This window comes from Poecilia reticulata, linkage group LG13 (genome assembly GCF_000633615.1).
Source record: "Poecilia reticulata strain Guanapo linkage group LG13, Guppy_female_1.0+MT, whole genome shotgun sequence".
Classification (NCBI taxonomy): Eukaryota; Metazoa; Chordata; class Actinopteri; order Cyprinodontiformes; family Poeciliidae; genus Poecilia; species Poecilia reticulata.
Genome location: NC_024343.1, coordinates 32,733,834 through 32,744,801, shown reverse-complemented (window position 1 = coordinate 32,744,801; position 10,968 = coordinate 32,733,834). Strand labels below are relative to the sequence as shown.

General features: G+C 40.3%; 1 protein-coding gene across 1 annotated transcript; it reads left to right on the top strand.

The window, feature by feature from the left end:
* The first annotated feature begins 1,141 nt into the window (after positions 1-1,141).
* On the top strand, positions 1,142-6,321 carry LOC103475247 (P2Y purinoceptor 14-like). Its single transcript, XM_008426730.1, has 4 exons — positions 1,142-2,022; positions 3,287-3,431; positions 3,509-3,768; positions 3,927-6,321. Exons 2-4 carry the CDS (start codon positions 3,291-3,293, stop codon positions 4,615-4,617), a joined length of 1,092 nt encoding a protein of 363 aa, XP_008424952.1. The 5' UTR covers positions 1,142-2,022; positions 3,287-3,290; the 3' UTR covers positions 4,618-6,321.
* Positions 6,322-10,968: the final 4,647 nt, after the last annotated feature.

The following is a 10,968-nucleotide window of genomic DNA, read 5'->3' as shown; positions in this document are numbered from 1 at the left end:
ACGGCGGATAGACGGTCTTCCTGGAACAGTAGGTTGTTTCTCCTCCATTAGCAGAAAGAAATAGGTTTACTGACAGCACCAAGACACTCCTCTGATTGGCTGGTTTTGGTTAGGAGTGGAGGGCTGCACAGTGGCGCAGTTGGTAGAGCTGTTGCCTTGCAGTAAGAAGGTTCTGGGTTCGATTCCCGGCCCCGGTCTTTCTGCATGGAGTCTCCATGTTCTCCCTGTGTATGCGTGGGTTTTCTCCTGGTACTCCGGTTTCCTCCCACAGTCCAAAAACACGACTGTCAGGTTAATTGGCCTCTCCAAATTGCCTCTAGGTGTGAGTGTCTGTGTGCATGGTTGTGTGTCTCTGTGTTGCCCTGTGACAGACTGGCGACCTGTCCAGGGTGACCCCGCCCGGTACGCTAGCTGAAGATGGGCACCAGCAACCCTCCCGACCCTGGTTAGGAGTGGAGCATTTCTTCAAACAGCAATAATAGCTCAGGGGAGAGGTGGAGAATATTGATCTTCTCATAAAATATTTCATAAACTCATAAAAATATTTTATTTTTGTAAAAGTTACATACTGCAGCTTTAAAATCAGTTGCTGATTGGTTGTTTCAGTTATCATCTATGGACATAAACACTGTAGGAAATTCTATCTTTAAGCCCCTGAAAGTGGGAGTCTGGGCTTCATTTAGCCTTTTAACGTCATATTTCCAGAAAGCTGAGAAGAGACTGGCCTCAACAAACCACTCTGGTTCCTGGAAAAGGTTCCTGAGGGGGGAGCATCTTAGAAGAGCTTATGCTCCTCTATGCAGAGATGGAGGCAGGTGGATCATGTGGTGTGGTGGGGTGGAGTTAGTCAGACTGATGGTAAATGTGGAAGCTTGTGGATAATTGGCTGAGTGGAGGCACTTCAGGCTTGACGGCTGTTAACTTCCTCAAAGCAGATTCCTCAGGTGACATCGGGTTAAATCTGCACCTACGCCATCTTTGCTTGTCTCCTCTTCAAAAGGCTTTTCCTCTCTCAAACCAGAGCTTGGTATCTTTACGGCATAACCTATTGCATGTCGGTGCTCAGGCATCTTCACAGTAGCCAATGTTTGAATTCATAGAATTACCGTCCACATCCCTGGATCCAAAGAAACCCTATAAAATATTATAATTCCAGTTCAGAGGACCCAGAAGGTCCTAGTGTCTTCAGGTCAGATCCTGCAACTTCTGTTCTGATGAGTAAAACATTAGAACCTGGTCCAAGACTTTGCCCTTTACCAGTTCAACAGTCATCCATTTATTGTACATATACAATCAAAAGCTCATCATCGTTGAATCAAACTAACTGTGGAAAAGCTCCCCATCTCTTAGAGGAAACAGTCTATGTTGGTTTTAGGTGGTTTTTATTGATGAAGTGGTTTATATGCTCAATTCATTCCAGAGGAAACCAACAATGGTTTCTAATTTATTCATTTACTTTAGAAACGCCACAGAGACTGGAGAACTTCAACTTTTCTAAAACATACAAAGTCATTTTGACTGATTAAAAAGTACAAAGTTCCCCTTTTCTGCTCCACACTAGTCTGTTTTGCAGAAGAGTCTGGTTGGGTAACAAAGATGTTTACAAAGCACAGATATTGTAAAAATAACTTTGCAAACTCTGGTATTTGAGAGGACATACAAAGTAAATGTCAGGCATGTAAACTTGCTGCTGCTCATCTAATGCGGTGAGATGCCATGCCACAAAGCAAACAGGAAGTACAAGTGAGAAGTTTCTCTTCTGTTACAAGCCAAGAGCCCAGCAGGACTGCGGGCTAAAGTTTAGCAGCCGCTAACTCATCTCAACCAATCAGAACACGGCAGGTGTTTGCTGAGGGAAAGCGTCAGACTCTTCCACAGGATCTGAACCGCAGCAGAGTAACGGCTTCTCCAGGTAGATTTTCAGTTTTCTGAGCAGAAGCGATGCAGATGCTGAGCAAACATCAGATGGGTCGTTTCTAAAACCCGGTTCTGAAGCGGGGAACAGGAAGAACAAACGGACCTGTAAGTACCTGAAACCATAAAGTCCAGCTATAGGATCCAGTCTTCATGGTCTCACCTGCCTTTCAGTTGGAGTTTGGTTATTTTTTTATGCTAGTTCGGAACCCAGGTCGGTTTCCGTTGCAGCGTTCCTTCTTCATTAAAAACAGTTCTTCATTAAAAAATATATCTAAAGGTGAAGTTAATCTTTAAGAACAATAAATATCAGCCCAGTTGAATTTGGATTAATTTTTTGCTTCACTTTTTTGTGCTTTTTTTTTGTTTTTTTACTGATTTTTACAATAAGTAATGAAGGCATGACTTTTCACACCTCGTTATTTTTGGTCACTGACATCTCTTCTTGCAGCTTTTTAACCACAGAGAAAAGCTGGGTTTCATTTTTAGTCATATTTCACAGAAACCATTAGGTGGTTACAGATGAGCGGCATACTCTGACTTGCTCATAAGAGGCAAAGAAAATAGCTTTTTCATGTTGCGTCTGACATGAAGCATGAGCTGCCGCCATTAAAGGAGCAGTATTACGTGTTTTCCAGCCACAGTCAAGTAGTTATGTCACCTCCAGTTATAAAATATTCTGCATATCAACTGATGCAACTGATGACCGTAGAGGTGGAAGGAGATCCGATACGTAGAGAAGTTTTTTTTATTCATGTAAGAAAAAGGTTTTGTCAGCTCTAGTCACCTTTACTTGACAGCGGTCAGGCAGAAAAGCGAGTTGTGAGAAAGGGAGAAGACGTGGCAAAGTCATCAAGCCGGGACTCGAACCCGCAAGGACTAAGGCGCTTTACCTCACCACCGCACTGCTGATATGTAGAGGTTTGGTAGAAAGATCCAGAGTTGGTGTGGAAACCAAAATAAGGCGACTTAAAACTTGGAGGCTTCTGAAAGCACAACGTCTGAACTGGAGCAAGTGGAAAAGGACAGCTTTCACAAAAAAAAAAAAAGGTAAAAGGGCTTGAAGCAAAACGACACATGGGTTTGACTCTACTAGAGAGACTGATCAGACAGAAAGACAAGTCGGCTCAAAGCTCCTGAAACCCTCAGCAGACCATGAGATGATTGTGGGCAGGTGTGGAGTCTGCAATCCTTCAGCAGAATCTCTGGCCAAGGAAAGATCCACACACCAGGATGCATATATATTTATATAACATAATCAGAAATATCAATGGGGGAGCTGCAGAGGGTTTGGCTGTGCTTCTTTAGATGAACAAAATCATTTACTTTCTTGTCAACTTGCTGAGATTTTAAGAAAACATCTTCTTTACAGAACCATGTCTGCACCAGGGTCTGTGACCACAGCAGTCAGCAACGCCTCAGTTCCCAACCAGAGCATGACCAATCCGGTCCGCTGCGACCGTGGTGAGAGATCAACCAATCTCATCTTCATCCTAGTCTACAGTGTCCTCTTCCTGGTGAGCGCCTTGTCTTCTCACCGTCTTCAAAGATACGGTCCAGTCCAAACCAGAGTTTCTAACGTTTCTCTCTCCAGGTGGGCTTGGTACTCAACAGCTTCACCCTGTGGTTTCACTGCTGCCAACCTCAGAGAAACGCCTCTAAAAGCTTGATGATCTACCTGAAGAATTTGACAGCAGCCGACTTCCTTCTCTGCCTCAGCCTGCCACTTCGCATCATCCACTACGCAGCCAAACCTGCCACCATCCACCTGCTCTACTGCAGCTTTGGAGTCTCCATACTGTTCCTCAACATGTACGCCAGCATCCTGTTCATGGGCTACATCGCTTTGAACAGGTACTAAAGTTTCTACTGCAGACCAGATGAGCGCTGAACCTCTGTGTTCTTGCTTAAGTACTTAGATATTTGAGGTGTTTAGAGCAGCTTTAGTTCTTCGTGAAACTGGTGATTTATTTTAGAAAGAACCTCTTTAGCACCCCTCTCTGTCTCTTTAGGTATTTTAAGGTGGTCCGGCCTTTTGGAGCCTTCTTCCTGCTGACTAAACGAGCTGCATTCATCACCTCCATGACCACATGGGTCTTTCTCCTGACTCCGATGACAGCGTACTCCACTGTGCTGCTAAATACCCTGAAATCTAACGGGTCTGAAGACAGCTGTGAGGACCTGCACAGTGACTCCGTCAAACTGATCTACAGAACTCTTCACATCGGTGCTTCCGCCATCTTTCTGTTGGTCTTCTTCTCAATGGTTTTCAGTTACTACAGTGCCTCTCGCAGGGTGTTGCAGGCTCAGCAGAGACAGTCCGCCTCCTTCAGCTCCAGGAAGCTTCAGCAGTCTAGGAGGAAAATGTTGGTTCTCATCTGCATCTTCTGCATTTGCTTCATTCCTTACCACCTGATTCGACTCCTGTATACGTTTCTGCAGCAGCTGGGCTCCTCGGACCGGGTGTTTTACTACCTCATGGAGTTCACCACCATTGTTTCAGTTCTTAATGTCTGCCTGGATCCGCTCGTTTACTTCGTCTTCTGCAAGGATTTTCGGGTTCATCTCAGGCTGAGCCTCAGGAGTTTCAGAGTCAGAACGGAGAATGAGGCCAGGAGGAGCAACGAGGAGCAGCTGAGGAGCCTTAACCTCAACCATAACGGGACCCTCAGCACAACGTCACGGTCAACTGGTGAGGTTTAGCGTGTTGAAGATCAGAGGGTTCAGACTCAGAAAACTGATGGAAAACTCATTAAACTGTGCAATTTGTAGCCCTGAAAATGACCAAAACTGAAGCTTATTATGTTTTTGTATATATGTAACATTGTTTTTCTTAGTTTGTTTTCATCAACCTTGTAATTAAAGGGACTAGAATCTCCCTGTTCTCTTTCCAGATCGTTAGCTGATCTTTAGTCCAGTCTTCAGTTTTTATTTTCCTCCTTCACTTCCTTGGAGTCTTCCTTCTCCGAGATCAAACCTACAGCTTTCAGTAGCCTGGGGATGCATTCAGACAGGAATGCATCTACAGGAAGCAGCTGACTGTCTTTAAGGAGGAATCTCAGGCCCTATCCCAAAAAACCTATCCCAGGTTGATGAAAACTGCAAAGCAGACCGTACCAAGATTTATATGTTTCCTATTATATTATGGAGACAATTCTTGAGAAATCTATCCATCCAATCCCCCAAAAACTCAAGAGGTTTTTGAGGGATTTTCCGTTTGACATCTGAATGTTGGTGAGTGACATCAGCTTGTGTGTGGTATGTTATTCCTGCTGTGTGGCTTCACACCACGCAATGTAGGCTCAGTCATGTTATACCAACAATTCTTATCATGAGATGTTGAAAATCACCTGACAATTTTAAAACCTTGCTCAGTCATAAGGCTCAGAAGTAACCACAACAAACCACTCTCAGAAAAGCATTTTAAATATGTTGTATGAAATGTTATATATAAGAGATACTACAAAATAAAATGTAAGCACTTTGTTTCCCAAAATATAATAAAGTTGGACGCAGGTTTTGTCTCTGGCTTTTCCAGTTACATGTCAGTGCATCTAAAATAAATGATACATGTATTGCCTGCAACTCCAGGCTGAACTACTTAAAAGGGATGTTTATTTCTGGAAAGTAAAGCTTAAAATGATGTTTATAAGAGGTGCTGTGAACAACGTCTATGGGTGAGGTCATGTTGAAATCCAAACTTCTTAACTGGAACTTCTGGGCAGGCATCAAAATACATGTATTAATACTGCACTAGTTAAGCGTTGATGCATTACTGCTTTGTTATGACGCACTGAGTGGCTAACGTTGGACCAGTTGTACCGTGTAAAATCAATCCCAAAGATCTTCTCTGAAGTGCAAATTCTGAATTCATTCTATTCAAACGCAACCACAAATCCAGTAACTCAAACATAGACGGCAACAGTGTTAATAATGATTCCGTCACAGCGGCCAAAAACATGCAAGTCCTTCCAGTTTCAACGCCAGCCTGCTATGCATCAGTCCTTGACTCATATACTGGAGGCCACAGCCCCATCTAGTGACCACACCCAAAGATACACATATTTGACTCCGATACTCCGAAAACACCAATAAAAATGATTTAGATGTGTCCCTTGGCCTACATTCTTGAATGAAATGTCCAAACTGCCTCACTAGCATGCAGTCAAGCTGTACAGAGCTCTGTTAAAGAGCTGATATTGGAGCCAGGTGTGCTGAAGCAGAGGGACATCTACAAGTTGCATCTAAAATCCCCCACAATAATAACTTTTTCAGTATTTAACACTAAATCGGATTATTAAAAATCTGACATCTGCTCTAAGAATTGAGAGAAATGGCCTGGTGGGGGATGCAAAGCAAAAGCAGTTTTAGTGCTTCACAGTTTAGATGTTTACTCCTCCGTCCCCACTAATCTGAGGAATATAAAAGAAAATAATTAAAAGATGTCGACTTATTTATGCAAATACATGACAAATCAGTCGGATTTTGACAAATCACTAAGCATTTAAATAGAGAGATCTTATGTATAATATACCTTATTTAATTGTTTTATATTTCTGTCTGCTGGAGTATTATTTTTTAATTATTTATTATTTTAAATGGGATTTTTATCGTTTATCTCTTTTAGATTAGTTGTTAACCTATTTAATTTTTGGTTGTAGGCATCGCAATGGGATAACTGGAATCCACGCTGGGTTCTCATGGTTCTGGAGGTCAAATAAATGAGCCCACATTCCTAGAAAGAAGCGCATCTCTATCGAAAGTGGGCTGAAATTTATGGAATTTAATTTTGCTTTGGAAAATGTACGAACCAAATCAGCACTAATTTTAGTGATCTCTGATTTGGATAACCAGGTCTCATTATCTGCAGTGTGAATAATGATCCTACTGTGTGAACACTTTACCTTAGCCGTAGTTGAAGGTGGATTTGATGTCGCTCGTTCTGGCCCCTGGCAAACAAGATGTTTATGCCAATTTTTGTCCCGAACAGAGCATTATTCTCATCCAGTTAATGCAAAAAATATATACATTTATGGTAATAAAACACAATACATAGCTTAACAAAAAATTATATGCATGTTAAGGTAACAAAGAGCAATGCAAAAGTAGTTTTTTATCCATGTCAACATTTTACAATTCTGATAATATATATTTTACCTGTTTTATTTGGCTCTGAAACTCGTGGAGGCAGCATGCTGGCAATTTTAAGCACATGTTAATGAAGTTTACAAAAGTAAAAGCTAGCATAGCGGCTCGTTAGCCGCTATGCTAGCTATGCTAGCCTGTTAGTCGATGTGAACTCACCAGTAAAAACACACCGAGGAAAGGTAGCGAAACTATCGTCAGCCCTCTTGCTCGGCTGTTTCACCCGCTACCCAGTCTTCACACAAGGTTTACCTCAAGCTTTTAGCACAAAAAACAACACACAATTAATATCAAATAGTATAGAATAATTAGTTTCATTAATTTAGTCGGAACCTTACCAGACGTTACCAAGCTGTTTCTTTTTCTTCATTAGGCTGTTACACAACAGTTCGAAAAGTATTAAAATATTTTTTTTAAAAATAGAAAATGGACACAATGATAAAAATATAGAGGGATTATTTATTTTGTTAACACCGCGGACTGCATTAAAAAAAACAACCCGCCTTTAAACTGTTACCTGTTGCCATGGTTACTAAAAGCCGTCTTGCTGTTTTAGCATAAGTATGTTATCAACTGCTTATCACAGCGTGATACAATAACTTTAAAAAAATCCTAACTGACATACAACATGGATTATTTAGCTTCAGACATTTTTATACAAAGCATTTAAATATCTAGTTTTAATTTTAGCTAATTTAGCAGCATGCTACCAAGGCGCTTTTTCAACCAGTCCCTGACTTCCTGCTCTTGGCCCGTAGCACGGTGTTTTGTTTTCACCGTTCAATTCACAGGGTTTGATGTGGAAGGTGTGAGAATCGGGGAAACATTTCAGCATTTCAAGTAGATTCTGGGAGGAACTCATCTCACATCTGATCACCAAAATGTTTCACTGGAGGTCAGGATTTTATAAGAGCTTCAAGTGTATTTGTTTTTGCTTCAGACCTCAGAGTTAAAATGATCTGGGGGAAATAGTTTAAAGATTACTTGAAGTTGAATTGTGCCAAATAATTAATAGTGCCAGAGCTATAGTCCTTATAAAAATCTTCACACTCCTTTTGGTGGTGTCTTTTAGGGGAATTATCCCCAAGTCCCAGTCTTCAGGGTCCATCATTCTGTTAGCTTTAGATGTCTCTCTGTTCCATCTTATTTGATAATAATGACTGCATAAATTATTAATATGCCATTATTATTTTTGCAAAAGCCTGTATATGGGCTACTACTTTAAATTAAGTGTGAAGCAATGAAGAAACAGCTAAACATCAAAACTTCATGTTTACTTTCTTTCAAACATTATTGTTATTATGAAAGATTCTTCTAGATCTCAATAGTAAACCTGCGTTAAACTTCTCCACTTTTATGCATTTATTCTTTACCCCTTCTACTTACATTCTGCTAAATATTCAGTTTTACCCAAAAGTTAGACTAAATAATTCTTTCGGTGTGAGCAACCTGGTGAAATAAAAAATGAAACCGAAGCTGAAAAAGTTCAAAGTTGACGTTTATGTAATCATTATCCTGATCTGATTTCCTAAGTCATAAAGCTCATTTTTCAAATGATAATCAAAACCAAAACAATATTTCAAAGTTGTTAGTCATTTCACCCTGGTGAAGACTCGCATCTTCTTTGTCCCTGATAAAATGGAAACATTTACATTCAAAATGTGTTTAGCCTGAAAGTGCAAAGCCGTAGACAACCTTTACATTTCAACTATGGCCTTCTTGCACTTTTAAACCCTTCAGTGACAATCGAGGACTCAGCGAGTTGTTTCAAATAGATTAGCAGTTGAATAGCAAAACATTACCTCTAGGTATTATTTCATTTGCTCCTTTCCTTAAACTTACAGGAAGAAAAAGGAAAGAAAAAAAAAGTACAGGAGCAGCAGATTTTATTGAGTTCACAAAGATTAGCTTTAAAGTAGCCAAACACAGAGTAAAAGGGCACAGAATAGGAATGTTTACATTATTTGCTGTAAAATAAAAAAGCACCATTGTCGGAAAACTCTAAAATAGTGATTGGATTAGAGCAAAACTTTCCATGATTGAACAAATCAACAAAACAAAAGCAAGAGAGAAGACGAATTGAAAGACGGAGAGGAATGGCACAGAACCAACGTGCTAATATAAAACGGAAAACACCAGAAATATATGAAAAAATACAAAACAAAAACAGCATGGCTCTAGAAAGTAAAGCAACAAAACAAAAACCAGCTTATTATCCAAACACAGAGGCACAACCCCGCACAATTTTGAAAACAGAACCAGGATCTGAAATTAGCATGCTAACGCTAGCATGCTAGCATTAGCTCGCTAACAAAGAGCTTAGAATTCCAGGACATTAATTAATGGGACAATTTATAAAAATTTAACTAAAATCTCCAATTGTTACAACACTTATGAATACTACTTTGGAATAAAACATTTATTAATAAACATTGATTTTAAAACTAAAAATGTTATTGGCTGAAATTTAAAAGGACGGCTTGCTTAAACAAATTAACTGAAAACAAGGTAACACTTTATTTGAAGGGGGTGGATAAGACTGTCATGACACTGCCATAAACATGACATCACACCCGTCATGAACATTAATAAGCCTTCGTGAGTATTTATGACTGCTGTCATAAAGCGTCATTCGGTAAATTGTGACACTTTTAGTACAAAGTTGACATTATTCAAAATGTCTTTGTTATGACAATCAATAAATCATAACTGTTTAAACTTTACCTTTGATAACATAAAGTTATATTTTTAAAGTGCAATCAGTAATACTTTTATAACAAATTTATATCAGTAATGATTTATTGGTTAATGTCAAGTTGTCATAAAGACATTTTGAATAATGTCAACTTTGTATTAAAAGTGTCATAAATTACCAAATGACGCTTTATGACAACAGTCATAAATATTCATAAAGGCTTATTCATGTTCAAGTCAGTCTTATTCACCCCCTTCAAATAAAGTGTTACCAAAAACAATTACAGTGAAACAAAAAAATCCATCATATTTAGCTTGAAATGGAGTAAGACATAGCCGATGCCTCATTAAATCCTAAACTAATTAAATTCTGACATTACGGATGAGTAAGGAACTCTTTAAAATTTAAATTTAATAGATAAAAACCATCCTTGGTCTTATTTTAGAAACGCTTCTCTCTTTTTACCATTAGGTTCCTTCACACTCCATGAGCTTACGAATCTCAGTCACTAAAGGAAAAAAATTAAGAAAAGAAAATTGCTACTATAACAACTAAAAACTACATTAAAAATAAACAATAATTAACTAATAAAACTAGAAAATTACTGAAATAGATACAGCCTGTAGACCGACAGATCTTGCTACGAAGCCTGGGAGGTCAGACCATAGACCAAAAGGACTCGCTGTGGACCTTAGAGGTCGGACCGGAGACCCACAGGACTTCCTACCAAGTCACGAAAGCAGATGGAAGAAGGCCGGGAGACTAACAGGATTCGCTATGAACCCTAGAGGTTACAACGGGACTTGATACGAAGACACAGAAGAAGGCCGGGAGACCGACAGGACACCGTATGAATCACTGGAGATTAGCCCGGAGACCATGAGGACTCGCTGTGAACCTTAGAGGTCGGACCGGAGACCCACAGGACTCCCTACAAAGCCACAGAAGCATGCCGGGAGACCAACAGGATTCGCTCTGAACCCTAGAGGTCAGCCCGGAGACCAACGRGACTCCCTACCAAGCCACGGAAGCAGGCCGGGAGAGCAACAGGACTTGCTACGAAGCCCTGGAGGTTAGCCTGGAGACCAAAAGGACTCGCTGTGAACCCTAGAGGTCAGACCAGAGACCCACAGGACTCCCTACCAAGCCACGGAAGAATGCCGGGAGACCAACAGGATTCGCTCTGAACCCTAGAGGTCAGCCCGGAGACCAAC

Bases quoted from the DNA above. Each gene is read 5' to 3' on its own strand.
- LOC103475247 (XM_008426730.1), top strand. From the start codon at position 3,291: ATGTCTGCACCAGGGTCTGTGACCACAGCAGTCAGCAACGCCTCAGTT. The intron at 3,432-3,508 runs GTGAGCGCCTTG...TTCTCTCTCCAG, and splicing joins TCTACAGTGTCCTCTTCCTG to GTGGGCTTGGTACTCAACAG. The intron at 3,769-3,926 runs GTACTAAAGTTT...CTGTCTCTTTAG, and splicing joins GGCTACATCGCTTTGAACAG to GTATTTTAAGGTGGTCCGGC.